At 43.2% G+C, this 27,411-nt stretch overlaps 1 protein-coding gene across 1 annotated transcript in view; it reads left to right on the top strand.

Moving 5' to 3' along the window:
- Nucleotides 1-27,411, top strand: part of AMOT (angiomotin) — a 64,379-nt gene that overhangs the window by 16,376 nt on the left and 20,592 nt on the right. Inside the window, exons 4-8 of the mRNA XM_052662801.1 lie at nucleotides 935-1,868; nucleotides 8,508-8,997; nucleotides 13,638-13,782; nucleotides 14,690-14,782; nucleotides 17,432-17,577. Of these exons, the coding sequence (XP_052518761.1) occupies nucleotides 997-1,868; nucleotides 8,508-8,997; nucleotides 13,638-13,782; nucleotides 14,690-14,782; nucleotides 17,432-17,577 (1,746 nt within the window). The 5' untranslated portion in view covers nucleotides 935-996. The remainder of the gene's footprint in view (nucleotides 1-934; nucleotides 1,869-8,507; nucleotides 8,998-13,637; nucleotides 13,783-14,689; nucleotides 14,783-17,431; nucleotides 17,578-27,411) is intronic.

The following is a 27,411-nucleotide window of genomic DNA, read 5'->3' as shown; positions in this document are numbered from 1 at the left end:
CCTGTGACTTGGCGTGACATCATGTCCATTCTCCAACACTACTTAAGATCCTTGGGGTGAAAGTTTTCACTACTAAAGCTTAGTATCAAATTGCAGGACTTAACATGACAGACAGATTCTGTCCAAAGATTTAATGAGCTTCTAATGAATTTGTGGATACTATACTACTGTCAGTGGCACACTTCAAATGAAAGAGGGCTTCCCCTTTAAACTCCTCGTACCCAACAACAACAACAACAAATGCTCAATGACTATTCCTGGATGGCTGAAAGAGAAACTTTGTCAATAACGGTTATCCCAAGCTCTTCTCTTATTAAGCCAAGGAGCATCCAAAATGGACAATACAAAAAAGGATTTAAAAAAAAAAAATGTTTCAGGGTTTTATGAGATCAGAGAAAAAGATTTGCATCAAGCAGAGATCATTTCTATCTGGTACAACCAAGCTCTCTCATCACTTTTTATTTATCTTAGTTATCATTTGACATTTTGTAGCTCCCTCCACATGCTGAACTGTTTTACAGATCCTGCCTATGGGGTAATTTCCTGCCCCTGCTGCCACAACCTTAGGAGTTGAATTTTTCATTTCAATAGAATACAGAGAGATGAACTTGATAAGGGCCTAGGAAAATTGCACTCTCTGACAACCTCACTTGACTGCTTCAGGTTTCCCCAGTCCTTTTAGGAGTTAAGAGTGAATACTTAACCCAGGCTAAAAGTAAAAGAGGAAACAGAGGGCTCGTATGCCTCCAAGTTCCTCCTCATGTTAATGCTAGAGCCAAAAGTGGTCAACAAATTAACTGGTTAATTCTAGATTCAGTTCTCTACTTGATCTCTGCAGAGAAATCCTCACCCCCCCAAATACTCATTTTCTCCCCCTTTAGAGGACTGATTTATCCATCAACTGGGTGTTAAGCTTCCTGTTTCCCCTTCCCAGGTCAAGGGCAGCCCAGGTGCCCAATTTCTCTCTCTCTTCACAAGGCACCACCAGCAATAGAGATGAGAAATTCTGATGAACAGCCAAGTGGAGGAACCACGGTGTTGCAGCGTCTACTACAAGAGCAGCTTCGCTATGGCAATCCCAATGAGAATCGCAACCTGCTTGCCATACACCAGCAAGCCACAGGGAACGGCCCTCCTTTCCCCAGTGCCAGTGGGAACCCAGGCCCTCAGAATGATGTGCTGAGTCCCCAAGACCACCACCAACAGCTTGTGGCTCATGCTGCCCGACAGGAACCTCAGGGGCAGGAAATCCAGTCAGAAAACATCATCATGGAGAAACAGCTGTCTCCTCGGATGCAGAATAATGAAGAACTCCCGACCTATGAGGAAGCCAAGGTCCAATCCCAGTATTTTCGGGGCCAACAGCATGCCAGTGTCGGAGCTGCCTTCTATGTCACTGGAGTGACCAACCAGAAGATGAGGACTGAGGGACGCCCATCAGTTCAGCGGCTCAATCCTGGAAAGATGCATCAGGATGAAGGACTCAGAGATCTTAAGCAAGGACACGTTCGCTCCCTGAGTGAACGACTCATGCAGATGTCACTGGCTACCAGTGGAGTTAAGGCCCATCCGCCTGTTACCAGCGCTCCCCTCTCCCCACCACAACCCAATGACCTGTACAAGAATCCCACAAGTTCCAGTGATTTCTACAAGGCCCAAGGGCCACCTCCCAGCCAGCATAGCCTGAAGGGCATGGAACATCGAGGCCCCCCACCAGAGTATCCCTTCAAGGGCATGCCACCCCAATCTGTAGTGTGCAAGCCCCAAGAGCCAGGGCACTACTATAGTGAGCATCGTCTGAACCAGCCAGGGAGAACAGAGGGGCAACTGATGAGGTATCAGCATCCCCCTGAGTATGGAGCAGCCAGGTAAGACAGTTCCCTTTCTGTCATTCCCTGACCTTATCCCCAACCAGCTTCTGCTGTGTGTCGGGAACCTTAAGGGAAGTAATGGGCAGGCATTTGGTGTAACAAACTCTGCAATGCATGGCTGACCCTCGGATTAGTAAATGTCCTGCCAACCTGAACGTGTACCCTTCTTCAGACATCATTAGTCCTGTAATTAACATACCCTTGACTTTATAGTTGAGCATGGCCTCAACTGCCTAGTGGCTGAACAGGAGCACAAGTCTTGATTTCAGTAGCATTTCACTGTCCAGTCTCCTGGGAGACTGAAGAAAGAGGCAGTGTTCCTCTTCTTGTGTGTTATTAAGCCCTCCTTTGAGGGCAAGTAAATTATCTTGCACCTGAGTCTGGAATATCCTATCACTTTCATTTATTCTCTTCCACAAAATTATTTTCACTAATTTCTGCAAACAAATCTTTCTGCAGAATTACCATGATTCGCTCAGACACTAAACAAGCATCTGGATATTATTGTTGGGAGAACTCTGTATGTGCAGGTTCAGCATGTGACTAGCCTTGTACTTCCTTGCAGTTCACGAAGTCTGGGCTGCTTAATCTTTCTTCTGTAGTGAGTTTAGTAGTTGCAGGTGATGTTTTTAAACATCTAAGTTAAATTCACCTCATATTGTATAGAAGTTTTGGTCAAACGCTAAAATGCAGAAGAAAAAAAAATATTCCCATGGCTTCTGTACAACTTGCCATTAGTTCAGGAGGACTGTTCTGAATATTCATTAATCCCTAAATATAGTTCTGAATTATTCAGGGGCCTATTGACTTATTGCTGTATCAACTAGACCTTATGATTCCTTGATTCTGTTCATTGTTCCTACTGGGGCCATGTCTCCAGTCAGGAGTATTTCAGCATATGGGTTACAGAGGGAAGGTTTCAGGGCTGGACAAAAATGATGTCAGTTATATGTGGTATTCCTGCCTGATTACCATGGGTAATTATGGGTGGCTTTTTTCCATAGGCAGCCCCCAGACGAGGCCTATGATCTCTTTGATGTCTAACTTTTTGTCTCCTGTCCCCTCTTACTCATTTGGGAAAGAGTCTCTTGGCTTGAAGTATAGTGGGTGACTCAGGAGAGAAAGAAGGCAGTCAAGGGGTGGAGTAGGGTGAAGGTAAGAGAATGCACCTGGCATTTCCTGGTATTTTACTTTTTTCACCTTCAGGTCCTGTTTTTTAGCCAGAGGCAATTCACTTTGGGCTCCACCCCTAACTTTGCTAGTTTAGGATTTTTTTTTTTCCTTAACTCAGGTTGATTTCCTAACCCTTTTCAACCTCTGCTGTGCAGCTTTCAAAGGGCAGGAGCCTAACTTCTGATAAGTGGCTTGGAACAGGAAATGGGGTAAGGGACAGGGCCCTTTTGGTTTAAATGAGCAAGAATCTGATTCCCATCTGCCCAGTGAAAGACCCGGGGAGGGGTTGGTCCATTGGACTGCTTAGCTTAGTGGAGACCCATGCAAGCCAGCAACATGTCAGTGAAGCGGGGGGATTTTGTTTTTCTCTTCTCATCAGCATGGAAGAGTCTGGGGGGACTCCTGTATGTGGATGGGATGTGTGTGTATTGCCTTGTGGGAGGGGAATGTGTTGGCTGGGGTGTGGAGCAGAATCCAAGACCCGCTTAGCACATGGCCCGCCTTCCCAGGAAAGCTATTTTCAGAACTCATTCAGGAGTATTGTTTGCGATCTGAAATGACTCCCACAGTGTTTGAAGCTAGATGGAAAAGCCCTTTGATCTGCCTAAATAAATACTAAGGAGCCCAAAGAGGGTTTTTTTTTTTTTTCCTCCATACTGATTAAACCGCCAGAGAAACTTAGTTGCATATATTTAACCGGAAGAGATTTGTATTTTCTCCTCCCTCCTATGTTATCTATGGATCTCTTGCTCTGCTCCCCAAAGCAGTAGAGCCCACGCTGATTATCTTCTCTTGAGCAGTATTTTAACACACAGGTTTGAGGAAATAGTTTTGTGTTTTTTTTCTCTATGGGAGAGAATTGGTGGTTTGTTTTTTTTCCCCCCTCTATGGGAGAGAAATAGGGTGCTTGATATGCTCAATGAATGTGCCTGCATGCTCAGTTGTGTCCGACTCTTTGCAATTCCATGGACTATAGCCCGCCAGACTCCTCTGTCCATGGAATTCTCCAGGCAAGAATACTGGGGGGTTGCCATTCCCTTCTCCAGAGGATCCCTCTTACCCAGGGATCGAACCTGCACCTCCTGCATTGCAGGCAGATTCCTTACCACTGAGTTACCTGGAAAGCCCATGCTCAATGAAAAGTCAAGCCTAAAACAGTCCTAATCAGAAGATGCTCTTTGTGAGTTTTGGGTCTGCAGCAGACAAACTGGCAATAAAATTTTTGCAGAGCCTGAGGTGAGGGTGTGGCACATGTTGACGAATGCCTGCCAAGGGGAGGACCTTGAATGGCTTTCCATAAGTGTACCATTTTAGGTGGACGCACGTTTTTCCTCCTTTATTTCCTTTAAACCAACTAGCTAGACAGTTTGTGAGCACCTTTCCAAGTAACTGCTGCTAGTACCAAACAATTAGAAGACAAAATACTTAGTTCTTAATCCACAAATTACAGATCAAGATTCAGAGCAAGCTCTTTGAGCAAATTGTTGTCCAAAAAAACCTTTGTTGACCTTCAGAAGTGAAGTGAAGACGCTCAGTTGTTTCCGACTCTTTGCGACCCCATGGACTGTAGCCCACCAGGCTCCTCCATCCATGGGATTTTCCAGGCAAGAGTACTGGAGTGGGTTGCCATTTTCTTTTTCAGAGGTGCTGTGAAATGCTAGAGATTTGCTGTTAAGATGAACACAATGTTATAAACAGTCTTTTTTATTACTTCATTTTCCCTATGCCCTCCTCCCCACTTAAAAAATAAATATCCTGAATGCCCTGAACTCCAGATGGGAAACAAGGCCAGGCCATCTGAAGAATTAAAAGTTTGTTGAATCTTTGTCTAAGTGCTGAGCCTTTTCTGCAGCCGGGGTTTATGCATTTATCAACTGCTTTTAAAAATCAAATCCTTTCTGTTTGTAAAGCAGCCACCTCCTTTCAGTTGTTGACATCGTGCCCAGATCTGAGGTTTCTTGAAATCCTTGTTTAGTGGAATCTAAGGGTGACCTAACTCTGTAGCTTAGAGCAGAGTTGGTTGTGCAAGAGAAACAATCAGGAATTTGCAGCTCTCTCCAGGCTTCAGAGAGTGACCATCACAGAGCCTGGGAAAGGCAGTTTCTGTGGGGAGAATAAATTGGGTTCCAGGCTGTTGGCACCTGATCTGGTGAGAGGGTGTATGGGGGAGCATGCATACGTGTAGGCTAGGACTGTCTTGCGTGCATTGGGGGCTGGGGTGGGGGGTTGGGGTGACATGTGTCTGGGAAGAGTAGGGGCTCCAGTCAGTGGGGGGCAGGGTATAAGTTGCAGTGTCAGCTCGATTGCTTTCCGTTTGTATCCTCACAAGCTGTCTCTGGGTGGGAATTTTCCCTGGCTTCGGGGAGATGCTGATTTTGGTCCCTGGCTTCTGTCCCGCATGTCTCTCAGGTCCCTTTTCCACAGAGAACCGGAGGCCCAGGTTGTCTTAGGAAGGAGAAGGACAAAGGGAGGGAAGGGGCAGGGAGGCAGGTCAGGGCTTCCATGGGTTCATGTGATTCTGTTGTCTACACGCGCCTTGTTGTTCCTGGTTAATATGTCAGTGGAAGGAGCTGGGGAGAGTGTCACTCACCCAGCTGACACCCTTATTACCATTATTACAATTACTCTATCTTCAGTGTCGGTTTGCTTCCTCTGACATTTCCCCCAGCTCTCTCCCACACCCGTCGTTCCTCAGTCCCCTTTTCTCAGGGGGGAATTCACACAAGCATTAATACTGTCCTGCTTTTTCATGGTGGGCGGATGCTGAGATCCAGATGGAGTTCGTTGGCTGGAGGGCTTTCTCTTCCTTTACGACTGCCCAAGCCTTGCTTCGTGTTTGCAAACCTGCCAGGGTTGGACTGCCTCAGTTTTCCCAACATCACGGTGCACGGAAATCTGCTTCCTTTTCCAGCCTGGGAAATGTGAAGGGCAGCTGCCTCTTCTCCATTTATCTCTAGGCACAGCCCACAGTCGTGGTCATGGCCACTGCCAACCTGGGCTTATCCAACTCTGGAGCCTCCTTCCAGGCACGTGTGGTCACCCCTTCCACAAGGCCCCTGCAAGGCCATGTTCTGTCCAGGGCATGGGGAGGCCTTTCGGTCTACAGGTGGGAGAGAGGTCAGTGGCTGGTCTGTTTGACAGAGAGGTCTAGGTTGCTGGTAGGACCCAGGGGAGCTGAGGGGAGGAAGCCCAGTTCATAGCTGGGCGTTCAGTCTTTAAAAGAGAACACCTCCCAGGCCTTGGGTTTACACATCCTGGCAATGAGGATGAACGTTAATATTGTCATTTTCCCCTTAAAATTTGAGGACTGGATTAGAGAACATGAAATTTCAGCCCCTCTTTTCTGCCTGAGACATAAGCCCTAACAGATCCCAGGATGCCATAGTTTAACTCGGGTTGGCCAAAAAGTTCATTCAGGCTTTTCTGTAAGATGTTTTGAAAAACTCAAATGAACTTTTTGGCCAACCCAATTTATAATAGCTCTTACTCAAAGTGGAAGGAGAGTACATAGTCCATTTAACCTCTGAGGAAACTAAAGATCCACAGTATGAAAAATGGAGACAGACTCCCCCCACATAAGTTTATAAACAGCTCCCATGCTTCTGATTGCGTAAGTGCTTTGAACTCTCAGACGTAAGGGTTATGTAGGGTAGCAACTTTCCAGTCGTCACCATGAAAACCATGTAAACTCTTCTGTCCACAAGTAGTTTGCCCACTTCAGTATTCAGCAATTATTTATAGTGACAGATATGTGAAATTGGAAGAATGTGGGTACACCAGAGGCACTGATGGGGCTGAGCAACAACCTTCAACTTGAATAGGTTTGAGGACTCTGGTGAACATCTGGGTTATTGGGTATGTGTGAGCAAGTGTTTGGAATGGTTTTGTAGTGGTAAAAATCCGTCATAGTGAGGATCTCTTGTAGTGATAGATAAATAAACAGTAATGATAACTGGAGTTATGTGTGGGAGGGAATGTGCTTTAGCATCAGGAATGCCAGTTAAAAGTTAATTGCTCCTGATGATTTGTCCCAGTTTCACCACAAATTTTATGCAATTTAGTGCAAAGATTAAGTGGATATCCCATAAGTAAAATCACTAACAGGGTCAACCATTCTCATTGGGAGGTAGATATGAGACTGTTTGTAATTCAACACTGAGAAGAGCCCAGTATTTTAGTAATTCTTTTGTGACCTCGGGAACAAAATAGGCTCATGCAGATGAAGTAACTTGAGCAAGGTTACACAGCTAGTAAGCAGTAGGAAAGGTCTCCAAACTCTGTTGGGATCCAAATCCTGTGCTCTTAGCCATCTGTCTTCCCTGGATTGAGAAATAACAACTGTAGGACAGGCATCCACTAGATGTGGGAGTATATTAGGTTAACTGGGCAGGAGCAGGGAGGTGAACATTTTTTGTGTGTGTTTGGTGTATACTGACAGATATTCTTCCTGGTTGTGGCAATGGTGGAAATGATCAATTTGCATACACTTTCCATTAATGGCTCATAGTCCAGTATTAGGTACCAAAATGGAAAAGTCACATTAAACCATGTGCCAAAGTTCTCTTTCTGGAACTTTCTATAAGTAATAGATTGGGAATCTGAACATCACTACAAATCAGTGCATTTTATTTAATAGTAGTGGAAAGAACCTGAAAATGGCACTTAGCTTCTTCTACCCTGGCACTGCTTCTAACTCACTCTATAATATTTGGCAGAATACTTCTCCTCTCTGGACCTCAGTTTCCCCCTCTGTCCACTGACAGAGTTGGACTACATAATTTATTTAAGGCCTTTCCAGTCCTTACATTTTGTGATTCAGTACATCAAAATTGTATGATAGTGTTACTTATAATCCCTTCCAACTCTTGGAATTATTGCTGCTAAAAAGCATCATTCAGTTATTAACAACTCTCATCAACAATAATTATTTGGTGTCTCTAATTTAGTAAGTACCTGTATATCCTCAGGTAGTTTTTTCTGACTATATGAATTATCCAAGAGAGTTGCAGATAACAAGATGAGGGGTGGATTTGATGACGGTTTGCTCTTTCCTTCTGGGCAAGTGGAACGAACTTTCTGTGACTCTTTCTGTGTGCAGGGCCATATACAGAATGCCAGAAAAAGCTTAGTTTAAAATCATGAGGTGACAATTACGTTGTCAAAGACGCATTTGAAATGCTTAGACTTGAGAAACAAGTGTATAAGGATGCATTACTTTGATTTTCACAAAGCAACCTTTGAGATCATCTGATCTGTCCTCCATAGGATCACACCTCTGTGGGTCAGGTATTGAGAGGAGGCCAGGTGTGGAAGGGACTGGAGAGGTCTTGGGAGAGACCTTGTAGTCCAACCCTGCCTGCTCCTCATTTTGCACCTGTTCTGGGGGCCCAGGAGCCTCCACATCTCCCTTTCTTGTGCCTTCAACTGGGAGCTTAACCTGAGTACACCCTCCGTGTTTTCCAGGCCAACACAGGACATCTCATTGCCTTTGTCAGCCCGGAACGCTCAGCCTCACAGCCCTACTTCTTCCCTCACATCTGGGGGTTCCTTGCCCTTGCTGCAGTCTCCACCATCTGCTAGATTGTCTCCTGCCCAACACCCCTTGGTCCCCAGCCAAGGAGACCACTCGGCTCACCTGCCTAGGCCACAGCAGCATTTCCTTCCTAACCAGGCTCACCAGGGGGATCATTACCGTCTCCCCCAGCCTGGCCTGAGTCAACAGCAGCCACAGTCACACCATCACCACCATCACCAGCAGCAGCAGCAGCCAGGAGAAGGCTATTCCGCTATGCCACGAGCTCAGCAGTCGTCTGCTTCATATCAGCCAATGCCAGCCGACCCTTTTGCCATTGTTTCCAGAGCCCAGCAGATGGTTGAGATTCTCTCAGATGAGAACCGGAACTTGCGGCAGGAGTTGGAAGGATGCTATGAGAAGGTGGCGAGACTGCAGAAGGTGAGACCTCCGTATGCGGCTATTTGAGTCTTTTCGAAATCTTATTTGTTTAATATTGATATAAAAGTGTCCACTTGTGGGCCCCTGTATGACATATGGGTGGGTCTTCAGGATTCTTATATCTGAAGGTTAGATGGAGCAAACTTTAGAAAAACCTTCTGCCTCTCTAGAAGTAACATTTCACAGAAACCATAGCCCCCAAGAAAGCTTAACTGAGTGTTTGAGAATTACAAAAGGCAGGGAAACTGCTTCAGAAGGTCAAGAACACTGGAGAGGGCTCTTTTGGAGAAGTACCTGCTAGCATAAAGACTTTTCCTTTTGATTACATTTTCCCAAATACAAAATACTGAATTTGAATCTTAACTATAAATCCATAGTTCCCAGAAAAATCTCATCATTGAAGTTAAATCCTGACCTGCCTTGTTCTGGAAAGGGCCTAGAGTACTTTTCCAAGTGGTAGTTTTCATTGTAACTTTTTCAATGCCCTTTACTTTCCCCCCTTCTTGTGTTGGTCCTTCCCTCAGCTCAAATGAAACATCTGCTCTCCTCTGGTGTGTGTGGGGGGCAGGAGGGGTTTAGCACACCACAGATGGGTGACATGTGACAGCCCAAGGCTAAGGAAGTAGCAAAAGGAGTGTATGTCCCAAGTTCACATTCTTCCCTGGGCCCCTCCTGAGTCTTTTGCAGCTGGGACTTTAGGTCTTGAGTGCCCTAAGCTAGGAACCTTAGCTCTTAGCTTCCTGTGGCTGGTGGTGAATAGGGTTCTGCCTTTGGCAGCCTCTTTGCAACTTCTGTCCTTGTGGAGCTCCTTTGGTTTGATCTCCCAGACAATGCAGACTGCTCAGGGATGTGAGGATGAAGGTGGAGGAGGGAAGGGAGGTTGCCTGGTATTGTTCAGTAACTCTGTCCTCAGGAGACACCCAACAGTGGAAATTTCAGGGGCCTGAATGAAGCTAACACTGTGTAAACACCAGATCTGAGTCCTAAAGGAGAGGAGGGCTTATTATCAGCTAAGTATTTTTATGGAACAAAAAAATGCCTTTACCGTGCCTAATGTTCCCAAGTCTGGATGGATGGGGGTTGTTGAGTGAGAAATGTTTCTTACTGGCTTTGCCCCCAATTTAAAATTTTCTCTCTTCTCTCATACCTGCCCCTGTTCCATCACATTGGTACTCACACACTATAAGCAGACTGGTCCAGTTCGGCTGATTAGGTTTAACAGTTGACAATGCTCCCTAAACTCTTCTTTGTGGTGGCCCTGGCCCCATCTTTGATGTAGTAAATAAAGGGTGAACCCAGATCTTCTACAGACTCTCTTTTCTAGAGGATAGTGAATTTTTTTTTTTTAATGAAGGGGAAGATGGGTGGCAGGGAGGTGGAGCAGAACAGAGTCTGGGTTGTTTTGTTCTCCAATATGGGGAAAGATGCCTCAACCAAGTGCAATTGGGACAGCTTGAGTGCTGGGAGAAGTGAAAGCTGACCCAACGCTGCAGTGGTTTAGAGGCACAGGTGGGTTAGAAGAGGACAAATGAGGGGAATAAGGTAGATGTCAGCTGGTGCTGGGAAAAATAAGAAGGCCTGAGGCTCATGAGGGGAATAAGTAGATAGAATCAACCTGGAAACCCACCACCATCCTCTCTCTCCCCTCACCTCCCACCACAGACCAAACCGATGGATATGCCCTTCTGTGTCTCCTTTTCCTGTTGACAGATGTACAGCTTGCCCTTTTAGTGGGGGAAGTATCTACAAATGGTATTGGGAAAGGATTGGTACAATGTCTTGAAATAGTACTCTGAACAACTTGAGTAAAGGGGCTGCCTTCCATGAGGATGCGGAATAAAAGGAACCCTTATACACTGCCAGTAGGAAGGGAAGGTAAATTGATGTAGCCACTATGGAAAACAGTATGGAGGTTTCCCAAAAACCTAAAAATAGAACTATCATATGACTCAGCAGTTCCATTCCTGGATGTGTATCTGAAAAAACAAAACAAAACACTAATTCAAGAAGATGCATGCACCCCAGTGTTCATAACAGCACTGTGTACGATAGCCAAGATATGGAAGCAACCTAAGTGTCCATCAACAGATAAATACTGGAATACTGCTCAGGCATAAAGAGAATGAAATTCTGCCATTTGCAACAACATGGATGGACCTGGAGGGTATTATGATAAGTGAAATAAGTCAGGAAAAAAATACTAAATGATATCACTTATATGAGGAATCAAAAAAATACATCAAACTAGTGAATATAACAAAAAGGAAGCAGACTCAAAGATACAGAGAACAAACTAGTGATAACCAGTGGGGAGAGGGAAAGAGGGAGGAGCAACATAGGGGGAGGGGAGTAAGAGGCACAAACTATTAGGTATAAAATAAGCTATAAGGATACATTACACAACGCCAGCTTCCCTGGTAGCTCAGCTTGTAAATAATCCACCTGCAATGCAGGAGACCCCATTCAATTCCTGGGTTGGGAAGATCACTGGAGAAGGGTTAGGCTACCCACTCTAGTATTCTTGAGCTTCCCTGATGGCTCAGATGGTTAATAATCCACCTGCAGTGTGGGAGATCTGGGTTCGATCCCTGGGTTGGGAAGATTCCCTGGAGGAGGGAACGGCTACCCACTCCAGTATTCTGGCCTGGAGAATTCCATGGACTGTACAGTCCAGGGGGTCACAAAGAATCAGACTGGACTGAGCAACTTTCACTTCATGAGGAATATAGCCCATATTTTATATAAGTGGAGTATAACCTTTAAAAATAGGGAATCACTATATTGTACACCTATAACTTCTACAGTACTGTACACCAAATATACTTCCATAAAAACATAAACAAAGGGGACTGCATTCCAGGTGTGGCACTCCGTGGGGCACTAGAAAACCTTGTACTCTGAAGACAGCCCAGAGCGGACCAGCACCAAGCCTGCTCTTTCAAATAGAAATGTTTATTTTCTCTACCAAGCACTTGAATTTCATGCAAAAGCTTTATTGGGCTCAGGCCTTGCAGATCTTGTCTCTAAATGCCATTCACCAGTTTTCACCTTCTGTGCTGCTATCTTGGTACCATCTGCAAGGAAAAAAACACTCTCAAGTCTGCTCTTTTCTGTGATGTAAGCTTCATTTGTTTGCAGGCAGTCCCGCCTCAGGCATCATGCTGGAGCTGGGGCAGGTGCAATCAGAGTTGTTTGGTAACCCCACCTTTCCCTGAGTCTCCCACTGGGCGGGGGGAGGGGTGCTAATATTTCTCCCCCTAAAGTAGCCTGAGCTTTGTTAAGGAGGATAGTGAAAAGCTGAGAAGGAATGCAGAATGGTTGCAGGAGTCAGATTTAACTTGAAAATTACTTAATAGGCAATGGGGTTTACTTGTCTTATACAAATCATATGCAAATATCTCTGTGGTTGTGACATGTACAGTGAAGCTCTGCTGGTTCCAGAGAGACTCTAGAGTCAGATTTCTTATTTTCTTCCCAATTCGGGCTGATTCAGGGCGGGATCCTTTCTCTTTGAGGTTGTGTGTGTATGTATACATTGTGTGTGTATGTGTGTGTTTACCTTTTACAAGATTTGCTGGAGTGTCATAAAACACAACTCTAATCATGAATTTCTGTTAAAAAATCTGTTACGGTGTCCCATTGACTATGGGATAAAGTCCAAATGCCTGGCATTAAAGCCCTTTTATGATCTGACTCCAATCTATCTTTGCAGCCAGATCTTACCAGCTTCTCCCTGTGTACCCCACAGTGTCCAGCCAAATTAGACTACTGGTCATTCTGGGAATGCATTCACTCACTTAGAATAGAATACCCTTCCCCTCACCTCTGCTCATTGAAATTTAACCCAGCTTTCAGGATCTGACTGTAAATACCACCTCCTCCCTGAAATTCTCCTCTCCCTTCACCCCCAAACAGGAACAACCTCTTTCTCCCCTATAATTTATAACACTACTCCAACTTTTCTTAATAACATATCTCTCCTGGTATTCTTTTACTTGATTAGATTGAAAGCTTCTTGAGGGCAGCTGTAATGTCCTTATTCATATTTACACACCCCACAGTGCTTTAAAGAGTTCCAGTAATTTTTGGCCCCTGGTAAATGTTTGTTAAATTGAACTGAACTAACTAATGAGGCTAAGTCTTAGGGTTTTTAGTTTTCATCTCTGCCTCTGCCTTCTAGTAAAAGGCCATCTCAGTCTTCTCTTTCCTAAAATGGGGGAGAGGTATCTTGTGTAGGCCAATATCAGCCCGGATCGAAATAAACATATAAAAACCCTTTGAATGCTTTGCAGTAACTATATACATTATTATTGTTTTCTAAATTAAGAAAGGAAAGGAAAATCATTTGTAACTATACTTATGAAATTTATCCTCTCCTACAACCTTCTCTGAAGACAGATAAACATATTTGTTTTTAACCTAAGGAAATCTTGGGGACTGGTGAGTTAATTACTGAGCTTGAGGTTGAACTTAGAAATTTTTTCAGTAAACTTTTCTTATCTGACTGTGTTATGATTGCCTCCTGGCCATCCATAAATCCCTGGGAGAAGTTGTCATTAAGGATTTGCATATATGTTTTCAGATCTTCTTCCCCCATCCGCTTCCTACCATCATCACTGTCTTTCATTTTTGTTGTTCAGGTGGAGACAGAAATCCAGCGAGTCTCAGAGGCATATGAGAACCTTGTCAAGTCATCCTCCAAAAGAGAGGCCCTGGAGAAAGCTATGAGAAACAAGCTTGAGGGCGAGATTCGGAGAATGCATGACTTCAACAGGGATCTGAGAGGTGAGAGAATCACTGAAAGGCATCAGTCAAGAGGTTGAAGGGAACAACAAGGTCCTACTGTAAACAACAAGGTCCTACTGTATAGCACAGAGAATTATATTCAATATCCTATGATAGAAAGGGATGTCAGAGCCTACCAGTACCTCTAGCAGTCAACAAAAAAAAATACCTTTGATAAACTTCAGTGAAAAGAATATAAAAAAGAATGTGTATATAGATATAGATATATCTCAGAATCACTTTGCTGTATAGCAGAAATTAACACAACATTGTAAACTATACTTCAATTTTAAAAAAAGGATGGTGAAGGGAAGGGCTAAGCTAAGGAACACATGGTGAGGCTTCTAGGTCTTGTCCAGTCCACTGGGATGGTCAGCAAGTTACAGAGCATAGACAGGCTAGGTTTTTGTGACTACAGTCGTGTCTGGTTCTAAGCTTTCTTAATTAAAGGGGGATGAACTGATGTGTAAATCAGACGGTATTCCTCTCAGGTCTCCTGGACCCAGTTGGCCTGCCCCCATAGTCTATGCTACTTGTCTTCCTTTCCGGCTTTAAAGATTTTATAAAGATTTAAATTTAAACATTTTATAAGAACTCTGGTGCTCTTTTTCCCCAGTGAATGAAAAATATCATATATTCAGGGACAGATTTCTTGGATGGAATCTAGAAATTTGGACTTAGGTTTATCAGTGAGGAGTGAAAGTGTTAAAGTACTTGCCTCCTACTTTCCAGTCATGGTCTAGTGTTGTTTTGGGATCCACGTTTGCAAACCTTTGTCTGTGTCACCCCTTCTTGTGTAATAAGAAGAGACAGGCTTGTTTTGCTCAAGATCAGTATTTAGAGGGCAAATAGCTTGTGCTTGGAAGTTTGTCCTCAGGGCCCTGTTGATTGTCTCCAAATTCCACAGAGCGTCTGGAGACGGCCAACAAGCAGCTTGCAGAGAAGGAATATGAGGGGTCAGAAGACACCAGAAAAACCATCTCTCAGCTCTTTGCAAAAAGTAAGTCTGAAAGCTTCAGCAGCAGGTATTCATGTACGAGTGGGAGTGAGGTGTATGAAAAGGTTATGCAGTTCTATATAGCCTCCTAAAACAGCCAGTAAGAGTGAATGTCATATAAGGATTCTTTTTCCTGTTTAAGCATCAAGTTGAGAGATTGTTTTTTTCCTTCTGGCCACGAAGGCTGCTTGCCACAACATCGAGTCACATCAACATAACTCCTTCTGTATTAAAACAGAGAAGCCCCTTGGAATTCTGGCTTTTTGTCATAGCTAGCTGAAAAGGACCTTGGTAAACTTGAGATCCCTTCATATTGAAGGGACTTATCATTGAAGGCTGCATCTGCTGGTTCTGGAAGAGATGAGATTACCACGTAGGACTGAGACAAGTACTTAGAATACCTAACCTGTACCTGGGGCTCCCGTCAACATCCTTTTTATATCATATGATTCCATATTGGAGGATTGCAAGGGGAACTAGAGGGAGACCATGGCTAAGGCCTCAACTAGTGACTTTAGTGTGGAGTTGGAGGTTGTGCGGGAGGGCAGAGCTATGTCTTCATCCTAATAGTGTTTCCTTTGTCTGGAAATACTCCTAGGACCAGGACAATGAATTAATCTTTTTCATTATCGGGTCCCTAATGGACTCCACCCAGCTAGACAATGTTTCATTCTTTCCAACTGCCACAGTAAAAACAGCAGTAAAAAACTACACAGTGGATTGAGTCCATAAGGCGAGACAAGTCGGGAGGAAATAGATGATCTCCTCTGACTTCTGCAGATGCCCAAGGCTTGGTGGCCGCTACCCTCGGCCTCCACCAGTGCCGTTCTCAGCTGGAGAAGTGCTTCGTGGGGATCCACTGGGCCGCATCTTTGTTGGGCCTCCACATGACCCTTTCAAGTCACTCCATGCGGCTTTCAGTCAGCTTTTACCAGTTTGTTTGATCTTCACTTACAATATCCCCCTCCCTTCCTGGGTTGCTCTCTTGTGCTTTGGCTTTAGAACTGGAGCTTTTTTTTTCCTTCCTCATTTCCCTGAGCTTCCTGTTCTTTTGTCAGTTTGCCTTAGAGGAAGGAATGTTGCTTTTCTGGTGTCATCAGTGCTTAGTGTAAGTTGTTGTGAAGTTGCTTTTGTGGTGTCCCTTGGAGGCTACTTTGCTGGTGGAGATGGTGGTGGCCTCCCAGTTTAAAACACAGAGAATGTATGGGTTCTTGGCCCTGGATCTTTGACTTCACAAACTCCCTGTGTGGAGATGATATTTCAGGTGTCCTGAGAGTTCTGCTGCTGGTTTCTCAAATGTGGTCATTTAGTAGATCAAACTGTATTAGCAGCAGTGTCCAAGACTGTCAAATGGTTCTGGAAGGAGCCTAGTAGGTAGGGAAGAGGGCATGACTTGTGTGGCTCTGTCATTTCTTTTGCCTTTGGGCATCTGCAGAGTGCTACATGGTTGGAAGTGTGGCAGGAGCCAAGAAAATACTCTTGAAAAGGCCCCCTAGACAGGCCAGACCAACCTAATCCTAGAAGAAGGCTGTCTGGTACAGTACAAAGAGCTCAGAACAACCTGGCCTTAAGGGTGTGGGACATAGTACAAGGTACTCAAGCTCTCAGAGACTCTGTTTTCTCATATGCACAATGGAGAAGAGAATAATACAACACCTGCCGTGCATGGTTGTTCTGAGGATTAAGTTAGTACAATACTTGGTATGCAAGAAGTATTCAACAAATATTTATTTCTTCCCAAGGTACATCTGAACAGGTATGTAAAGTCAAGGTGGGAAGGAAGGTAGGTTGCCCTATTAAAGTCTCTCCTACAGGGACTTTCCTGGCAGTCCAGTGGTTAAGACTCTGAGCTTCCAAGGCAGGGGATGCAGGTTTGATCCCTGGTCAGGGAACTAAGAGCCCACATGCCATGCCTTGTGGTGTAGCCAGATAAAGTCTCTCCTAAAGACTTAAGTATGCATGTCTTGAGAGGAAGGGCACTCTTCCTGCCACTGAGCATCAAAACTGCTCATTTGAGTTTTTGTGTGAGGTCTGTCAGAGTTAAGAGCGGAGGGACCTAGAAGGGCATGGGGCATAACCACATGTGTCATGGTCATCTGTACCTACAGTGTCATCTCAGATTGACCTCAGTTTGATAACTATGTTAGTGAATAAAGGGTGACATTGCCAGTTTTATGCATTTTTATGAAATACCATTTTTTTCTGATCAATTTAATATCGATTTTTTAATTGATTTAATAGACTGTCTATTGAGGAAATGATGGGGAAACTTTGTGGAGGCTCAATGGCTCATTGGCCAATACAAGACTGTTTGAAGAAATAAAATGGAGGAGACAAGCCTACCTGTTCTTCTGATATATGTGTGTCTGTATGTGTTTTTGTGTTCACCTTTGTATAATATTTTTCACAATACTTTTGACATCTGTTTCCTCATTGCTTCTGCACAAACCACCATTGTTAAGTGACTTCTAAATTGACACAGCAATTTAGTGGTAGAACCAGTGGTAAGAGTCCAGATGTCGGCGTCCTGCTTCTTGTTACTGGGTGTTACAACACTTAAATGTCCAGGAATGGGTATGACTATCAGTTTTGCTCAGGTAAGGTTTTGAGCCAGCTCCGGGATGGCAGTATTGATATTTCATGTCCTGATAGATAAGGAGAGCCAGCGTGAGAAGGAGAAACTGGAAGCGGAGCTGGCCACTGCTCGTTCTACCAATGAGGACCAAAGGCGACACATCGAAATCCGAGACCAGGCCCTGAGCAATGCCCAGGCCAAGGTGGTAAAGCTGGAAGAAGAGGTATGTGTAGTTTCCTCAGGTGGCATGTGAGCCTGAGGGTAGAAGAGCTAGAAACTGATGGCCCTGGGTTGGGGGGGTCTCCCATTTTGGCAAACTGGCAGCTGCATCATCCCCTGACAGGAAGATGCTATCTGCTACTTCTAGTTATAACTGTACTGATGTGACTGGACTTGGATTTTTTGTCTCTTCTCTTCGAGTTCCTTCCTTTTGCTCCAGAATTGAAAGTTACCAAGGTCAAGGAGTGATTTTCATTTGCTCATTTATATAATAAACTAACTACCATCCCTCTCCAAATTCTGACTATGTATTGATAGCTAACCTTGCCTTAAATTAAGCTAATGACAGATTTTGTATATATTTTTGTATCTATAGGTATAGATAGATAGATATACATATATATCTATATATGTGTGTAGATATATGTTTACATATTTGTATTTTGTGTATATATACATACACATGTATGTGTATGTATATATACACAAAATACATATACAAATATATATGTGTGTATATATATATCACTGATTGTCTATTCTGAAATTGGAATTAGTAGGAAAAAAATAGCCTCCGTTATAAGAAGTTGGAATCTTTAGAAACTTGAGATTAAAAAAGAAAGTGTTCAGTTTCAAAGCCTTACCCATTCTGGCTATTATAGGTGAGGTGCCTCTCCTACTTTCATTCATTGCCTGCTTCCTCTCCCTCAGTAAGAATGTTCTAGTTCTTAAAAATCTTCTGACTTATAAATACCCTTTGAATTATTTTGTGGGTGTTAACATGCTTGTTGGAGCTGCAATATGGGCTCATAACTTTTCTAATAGATGGTGCCGTCTAACCTATGATGTCCTTTAACCTGAATTGTTTAATCATTAAACTTCAGGTTGCATCAAGTCAGGCTAATATTCTGCTTCATCAGTTGTCTAGATCAGAAATACTGCCAAGTTTCTTTATTGAAAATGAAGGATACTTGTACGTGCCTGGTGTCCAGGTCTTAGGAGCTTAGCACTCCTTCTAGCTAGCCCTTCACCACATTCATATAGTCCCTTCCATTCCCTTTTTGCAAGGAGATCACAGAGTAAATTACAGGACAGGGTTAAGACTGTGTTCTTTTAGAGAAGGGAAAACTGAGAGACCCACTGAGAAGTAGCTTCCTGGTAGTCACATGGCAATTCTTAACAGAGCCAGGAATAAAACTGGGATCTCATGACTCTTTATTCCCTAGACCCTGCTGCCTGTCTCCCCATCTGAATCATCCCTTGGTTCCACTCCCAAAAAGAGAATGTGGGCGCTTGTTCAGATTTAGTAAACCTCTGCATCTTTTAATTAAAAAAAAATAATTGCTTTACTCATTGGGCCACTCTTTTTCAACAGACTATGGGAAGCTTGTCCAGACTGCTTTGAGATTAGGGTATATATACAGCCCACTGCCTCTCCAGGAAGGATGCCCATCTAGTTGGAGACAAACTGGGGATAAAGACTCTGCAGCCATCTTGGTTTTCAGGTCTGAGGGCTCAGTGGTAACTAGCTGTTAATCATGGAAATAACATACATGTATGGAGATGATATTAATCTGTAGTTCCCACTGAGCAGCCCTCAGTGAAACAGTTGCCTGAAATATATTTCTGGCTTCAGACTTCTGAGGCTTTTCTGGGCATTTGTTCCAGAGATTTTTTGTCATTTTCCAGGGCCCTGCTCCAAAACATGTAGATTTACAATTTAAAGAAGAAGCTCTGAATATTGGGCTAGAATTGAATGATGGCATCTAGTAGTCAGAGATATCTCACATGAGCTCATCAATTATAGTTAATTTTTTAGTCCTCATCCAACTGGTTGTCTCACACAGTCTAGTTATTGGGAAATTCTGAGTTGCTGTGGCTCAAGGAGGCAGGACATGTGACAGCGAGTGTAACCTGGGAGCCTTGTACCTGGCGGAATTGCAGAGGTAGAGGCCATGAAATGGCTTCCAGTATCTCAGGCTAGATCACCTCTAGCACATGTCAGGGCTTAAAACCACATCTCATGGAAAAAATCCATGGATTCCTGTTTACCTTTTCATTTAAGTAGCCCGTAAGGGCTAAGTTTGCTCCTGGGTGATGTTTGACGTATCTCCTCCACTGTATTCAAAGGAAAACATTCCTTTTCCTTATCTTCAAAGACAGGAATTGATAACTGAAGTTTTGCTTGTTTTTGCTGTGACTCAGCCCCCACGAGGTCTCATTTTTCCTGGGGTAAAAATTTTAAGTAGAACATTAGGGAGGTATTTAAGATGTAAGTAGCCTTGGAACTAATCTAGTAAGGGTTCTTTGTTGTGATTTCTTCACAAAAATGGTGGACATTTCTAAATGAAGAAGAGTATTCCCAAACAGAAAATATTTATCTATCTGTTGGAGGTGGCTGAAGTCAGGTCATGTTGGAAGGCAGAGGGATATGGCAGATGCCTGTCTATGGCTCATAGAAACAGATAATTTAGTCATGGCTTACAAATGGCACCATGATTTTCCTTAGAAGTTCTTCCAGAGAAAACCTCTCTAGTCTACTTTGCAAATGAGAATTAGGGAAAATTTCCCAAATTAAGCTTTTTTTTTTTTCTCCCCTAGGGAATATTTTCTTAGCCTACTAAGTGCAAGGTCACTCAAGTTTACCTATTCAGCATTGCATCAAGATGGTCAGATTGACACATATTATATATTGAATCATAATGTTGTATACCTGAAATGCATGTAATGTTACAAATCAATTATATCTCAATGATATCACCTGCTTTACAGATATGAAAATTGAAGTGTAGATAAGTGAAGTGACAGGAAGCCCTGTGAGCCCACTGACAGGTGGCTCAGTGGTAAAGAACCCACCTGCCAGTGCAGGAGACATGGGTTTGATCCGTGTTACAGGAAGATCCCCTGGAGAAGGAAATTGCAACCCACTCCAGTATTCTTGCCTGCAGAACCCCAAGGAGAGAGGAGCCTGGCAGGGTCACAAAGAATCAGACATGACTTATCACCTCAACAACAACAAATAAAAATAAAGATGGCTAGGGAACAATGATGACTACTTTGATGGTCTGAAGACCCTTGCATCTATTTACGTCTTTCTCTTTTACAACATCCTCATTCAGGTATTTTCCCTGAAATCCATTCTATCTTTCTAATCCTATTAAGTCTCTTGCCCATGACACTCAGCATTCACTGTGCTCTAAGCTCTATACAGAAAGGGTTCCTTGGCCTTACAGAGAACTTTCTTCTGCAGTCACAATCTCCTTCCTCTTCCAAGTTCAGCTCAGATTTTCTCACAAACCCTGCTCTGCTGACATCGAGGGATATGGTATCTTGCTAGGAAGGGAATATCATTCTAAAGAGCAGACCTGTTTTTTGGTGATTGACTATAATCCTGCTTGCTTACGCAGCATACAGCTGGCTGAGGTAAATGGGGTCTTTCCATCCCTGCCCTTATCTTTCAGGACACATAGGTCCTATTGAAGTGGAGCCTCATTAAGCTCCAAGTCAAAAGAACTCTGTGTCCTACAGCAACCATGGTATTCTCACATTCAAAGAGACTTCCCTCTGCCCACCACTAATTTGACCTCACTGGAGAGTTTCGACAGATGCTTGGCATATCCACTCACAAGTCTCAAGGCAGCCCAGGCTTCTAGCCGGCTGCTGTCTTATGATGATCCAGAGCGGAGCTACTGCTTGGGTAATTGTTTCAGGGATAGTGGGAAAAAGGCCCTGGCAAGATCAAAGAGGGAAGATGCTGCGGGTGGGCTGCTTACTGAGCAGAATGCACAGGAAGGGATAGAGTGGAATGTGGGAGGGCTGGCAGAAAGAGCCAGTGAGCCTTGTTCTTTGGCTTTAGGCTAGATTGACAGCCACAGAGATTCAGAGGCAAAAAGGGCCCAAGTGTTAACCTTTTCTCAGCTGCAGTGTCTGGTACAGATATTTAGACACTGCAGTGAAAACCCTTAGCGGTGGTGCATTTTCCAGAGTCCTTTTGCCACTCCTCTCAGTTCTCCAAAACTAAATCCATATTGTTTCATTTCATTTCCACCACCATTCTTCATGGCTCATATTTTCTCATTTCTCGATCCCCTGCCACTTATTTGACTTGTCTTTGACTTTAGAGAGACATAATTTTCGCTATCACACATATCCACAGGGCATCATTGTCTCCTCCTTGCCAAATATTAGAGGAAGATGTCCTAGGGATAGACATTTATATGTCTCATCCAGAATAATCCTCAAACAATAGGATTTTGCTGTGATAGGTAAAATTCATACAGTGGTTATAATGGATTATAAATCTGAGGGTACGATTTATGTGTGCATTGAGAGTAGAGATAGGAATTCAGATAAAATATGTATATAGCAAGAAATCTTCTTGAGTGCTCTGCTGATGAATTGTTGACTCATTTGAAGGGTGTTTCATTTAAAGAGGACTTTTTTCCATATTTACGGGCAACATGTTTTCTTTAAAGTAGGTATAGCTCCACTCAGTATGAGTAATTATGTCCCTGCTCCCAACATAGGTAAAGTTACTTCTCAGAGTTTGATATTCTGTTTTTCTCCTGATTTTGGCATTTGAAATCCCCAAACTAAAAGCCTTGTGTATTTTTCTTTAGTCTGCTTAACAGAATGAACTCCATTCCCTTGGTAGCAAGTTTCTAGACGTGGTTTTATTTTTTACTCCGCAGTTCTTTTAATATCTACCAGTGGACCACAGCTTCTTGGCAGTGGACACAGGCAACTTGCTAATACCAGGGTAATGTTACCAAATTGCTTCAGAGGGAACTCTTACTTGGAGCTATGTGCTCCTGGGTGAGACTAAATCAGATCAAATGGAAATCACTGGAGGCTCATGGAGCAACATGCAACATATAACTTAGTTGTATGAAGGAGAGGAACAAAGAAAGTACATTTCAGTTGTGACATTTGTGGTGACTGTGAGTGTTCAGAGTTCTGGGAGATAGAAGGGAAGATGAAAATCAAGACATAATGAAGGATGACCTCTGTGACATCGGACTTAGTGCCGTATTAGTCTGAATGTTCTTTAGCCATTGGGTGTGTGTATATGTTGGTGTTCATCTAGCTCATAATAGTCCACTCCCTCTACTTATCCATATTATATATTTTTTATTGTTTATTAAGACTTTACTTTTTTTAGGGCAGTTTTATGTTCACAGCAAAATTGAAGGACAGGTACAGAGATTTCATCATATACTCACTGGTCACATACATGCACAGCCCGCACCGCCCCCCCCCCACCTCATTATCAACATTCCCCACCAGAGTGGTACATTTGTCACAACTGATGAACCTACATTGACACATCATAATCACCCAAAGTCCATAGTTTACAATAGGGTTCACGCTTGGTAGTGTATATTCTGTGGGTTTGGTAAACATACGTAATTACACATATCCATCATTATGGTATCATATATAATATTTTCACTGCCCTAAAAATCCTGTGTTCTGCCTGTTCACCCCCACCCCCATGTATTTTTTTAACCTTTTGAAAGTATTTCCAAATACTTAATATATCCCCACTGTGAACCTTGAAAGTTTCAATAGATTAGGAAATTAAAGTACAGACAGATTATATAGTTGGTAATACAATACATCTAGAAGAAAACTCAGATCTCTTAACTCCAAAATATCCCATATTATGCCTTGTCTACCAGTGAATAAATGGAGAAGGTTGATGATGAAATCACTTTCTTACAAATGACTGAGACAAATGGGTAGCTTTCAGGGCCCTAGATGTAATTTTGTAATTAGCCATCCTTGAAAAAATAAATTTGAAAGACATCTGCAGTTGTTGGAAGGAGGGAAGAGATGCCATCACATGGTATTCATTTGCAGGGATCAGATTTTCCTGAGTCAGAAGGAGGTTAACAGATCTGCCAAATACTTGGGAATGGGTTCAAATTATTGTAGAAGTGCGATGAAAAAACATGATTGAGCTCAAGAGTATTTGCCCTATTCTTCAATAGGTTGCCTTCCTGCAATTCTTTCCCCCAATTTTATGATTCCCCTCTAAAAACTTAACTCTTAATAGAAATGATTTGAAGCCCTTATCTTGACTTTCCAAGCAAAGCAAATACATTTATGAATGTGTTTATTGTTTTTATATCTTAGCATTATAGCTAAGCTATGCTATGCTCGTTTTTGTTCCTGTATTTGACAGTTATTTAATATTAACTGGTCACCAGCAGTATAGTGAAAAATGAACTATAATTAGAACCTAAGAGAGATATGAAGGAAATCTCCAGTAGTGCTGAAGTGGAGAGCAAGGTTTCTCAACTTCAGCATTATTGATATTTGGGGCCAGATCATTTTTTGGTGATTGTGATGGGGGAGGCTGTCCTGTGCACTGTGGGGTGTTGAGCAGTATCCCTGGATTCCACTAACAAGTTGCCAATAGCAACCTACCTCCAGATCTAACAATCAAAAATGTCTCCACACTTAATGTTCCCTGGGGACAAAATCACCCCCAGTTAAGAATCATTAGTATAGAGGTAAAAGAGTAAACTACCATAGATTGGACCATTGAGGTACAGCAGGAGGTGACAAATTGGAAGAGAAGGTGAGTCTAAAAGATCAAGGCAGAAAGTAAGAATGATTTAAGGAACCACAAGAGGAGATCATAGGATTAGGGAAAGAAAGGGAAGACCCAGCACAGCCAAAAATAAATAAAAGAGGAGCCACTTGCTACAACTCACCAATTGCAGTTGGCTTCTGAAGCACTCTTTAGAATGCTAGGACTCTGGAACAGTTTGAAAATCACTCTGGGGGCAGGCACCTTATCTGTAAAGGACCAGAGAGTACATGTTTTCAGTTTTGTGGACCATATAGTTTCTTTTGCAACTGCAGCTGCTCAACTGTGCCATTACAGCAGGAAGACAGCCCTAGCCAATATGTAAATGAGTGAGCATGTCTGAATTTGGCCTACTGCTGACCATTTTGGTTTGCTGGCTCCCAAAACCTCTGTAGAAATATCAATAACCTCAGGTATACAGATGACACCACCCTTATGGCAGAAAGTGAAGAAGAACTAAAGAGCCTGTTGATGAAAGTGAAAGAAGAGAGTGAAAAAGTTGGCTTAAAGCTCAACATTCAGAAAACTAAGATCATGGCATCAGGTCCCATCACTTCATGGGAAATGAAGATGGGGAAACAGTGGAAACAGTGGCTGACTTTTTTGTGGGGGGGTGGGGCTCCAAAATCACTGCAGATGATGACTGCAGCCATGAAATGAAAAGACACATACTCCTTGGAAGGAAAGTTATGACCAAGCTAGTCAGCATATTAAAAAGCAGAGACATTACTTTGCCAACAAAAGTCCGTCTAGTCAAGGCTATGGTTTTTCCAGTGGTCATGTATGGATGTGAGAGTTGGACTATAAAGAAAGCAGAGCACCAAAGAATTGATGCTTTTGAACTGTGGTGTTGGAGAAGACTCTTGAGAGTCCCTTGGACTGCAAGGAGATCCAACCAGTCCATCCTAAAGGAGACCAGTCCTGGGTGTTTACTGGAAGGACTGATGCTGAAGCTGAAACTCCAATACTTTGGCCACCTGATGCGAAGAGCTGACTCATTGGAAAAGACCCTGATGCTGGGAAAGATTGAAGGTGGGAGCAAAAGGGGACAACAGAGGATGAGATGGTTGGATGGCAACACCGACTCAATGGACGTGGGTTTGGGTAGACTCCGGGAGTTGGTGATGGACAGGGAGGCCTGGTGTGCTGCAGTTCATGGGGTCGCAAAGAGTCGGATACGACTGAGTGATTGAACTGAACTGAACTGAACACCTCTTTCATTTTTTACAAATGGGAGAACAGAGAAGGAAATTACCATTAAGAGTGAAGGTGAGACTAGAACCCAAGTCTCCTGATTGCCACCTTGCTCCTTTATCTTTCAATTTACTGTCAAATGGAAATTTCTGATGTGTGTGTACAAAGGTGTGCGGTGGGGCAGGGAATGACATCTGCCTAAGTGCCTTTATTTAAACAGTACCTTTGACTATAGGTAAAGTATTTCTCAGACTTCCCTGGTGGCACAGTGTTAAAGAATCCACCTGCCAATGCAGGAAACTCAGGTTCAATCCCTGGGTCGGGAAGATCCCCTGGAGAAGGAAATGGCAACCCACTCCAGCATTCTTGTCTGGAGAATCCCACGGACAGAGGAGCCTGGTGGGCTATAGTCCATAGAGTCACAAAGAGTCAGACATGACTTAGCGACTAAGCAACAACAAAAATATTTCTCATAAAGCAGAAGTGCCCTCCAAATTGTATCATTTTGAGAGAATATGGTGTCCTTACAGCTTCTAATTGTATCTCCAATGAAAGGCCTTGCCCTCTAAAGATACATGAAGCTCTGTTGCACAAGGGGTTTGAGGCCTCCTTGTTATATGCCTTCCTGGGGCAAAATGGCTATGTTTTTAATGCCTTAATTGATGTGATAATTAGACTTATTGAGATAATGAGAACCATGTCAAGGCTATCTGGAGTGAATGTTCCAAGTTGAAAGGACTAGAACATGTGCGACTTGGCATTAACTTTTTCTTTAAAACAGAAAAACAACTCTGAGTACTTTTTGTACCAGACACTCTACTAAGCACTTCATTTTTATCTCATTGGTTCCTTCTAGAGGTATATCAAATTATCATCATCTCTATGCTACTGATGAATGAGTAAATGGAAGTTCAGGGGCATTAAGTAGCTTTCTTCAGGTTTCATACAATTAGTAAGTGGGAGAGCCAAGATTTGGACTTGGGTAGCCTGAGGCCAGAGCCCATGACCTTAACCACTTTCCTCTATGGCCTCTCTCTTTGCCTGGAAGGAACCACTGACATTTCTGATGGCATTGAAACGTAAAGTTGGGGACTCAGGATGTCCTAATTACCGAGCTAACATTTGAGGAGCTTAGCATATGAGATAGGTTTACAGAAGAGAGGCAGAAAATAAAAGGGGTTTACCATGATGAAGGCAAAAATGAAGCATATAAAGTCTAGGATAATAGAGGAGTTAATAAGCCTAATAGACATGTGTTATTTTCTGTGTATAGATGAGACCTAGAAAACATAGAATATGTAACCTTGAAGATTGCTGACTTCATTGAGTGCATCTTTATAGGGTCTTAGCACTTGTAGTATCCACTGGTAGTGTGTAACAGTTGTCTTTTTGTATCCTAAATTATTTAGGGATTAAGGATTTACTAGGTGATCTTGGTGTTTATAGGGCTTCCCTGATGGCTCAGATGGTAAAGAATCTGCCTGAAGTGTGGGAGACATGGGTTCAATCCCCAGGTCAGGAAGATCCTCTGGAGAAGGGAATGGCAACCCACTCCAGTATTCTTGCCTGGAGAAGTCTATGGACAGAGGAGCCTGATGGGCTATAGTCCATAGCGTTGCAAAGAGTTGGACACAACTGAGCAACTAACACTTTCACTTTCTTGGTGTTTATGTTTGAGCTGCATTGTTTCTTCTTTAAAGAAAGTAGAAGAGTTTTGCCAACAACAGAGGTCCTGGTACCTATGGAAAACCATCCCAGTGGCGAAGCATAATGGGATTTTTCTTAGCCTGCTTGTGGAAGTTGTCTGACTTGTGTAACTGTCTTCAGCCAACTCAGAAAACTCTAGGCCTTTATTGCTTTTCCCTTTCAGATGGTTGGCTCAGTGACTTCTACTGCTGGGGATTCCTTAGCTAAGACATTGAGGGTACCTTTCTGAAGAAAGACAGGGCATGGAGAAAGACACCTAGCCCTGGACTGCTTATTTTTCAGTTCTCTAAGCTTACATTGCAGTACTTTTACCATCAAGGCAAGAACTGCATGCTATCT

Source organism: Budorcas taxicolor, chromosome X, assembly GCF_023091745.1.
Source record: "Budorcas taxicolor isolate Tak-1 chromosome X, Takin1.1, whole genome shotgun sequence".
Lineage (NCBI taxonomy): Eukaryota > Metazoa > Chordata > Mammalia > Artiodactyla > Bovidae > Budorcas > Budorcas taxicolor.
Note: the sequence above shows the minus strand (reverse complement) of the source record. Positions and strands in the feature narration are given on the sequence as shown.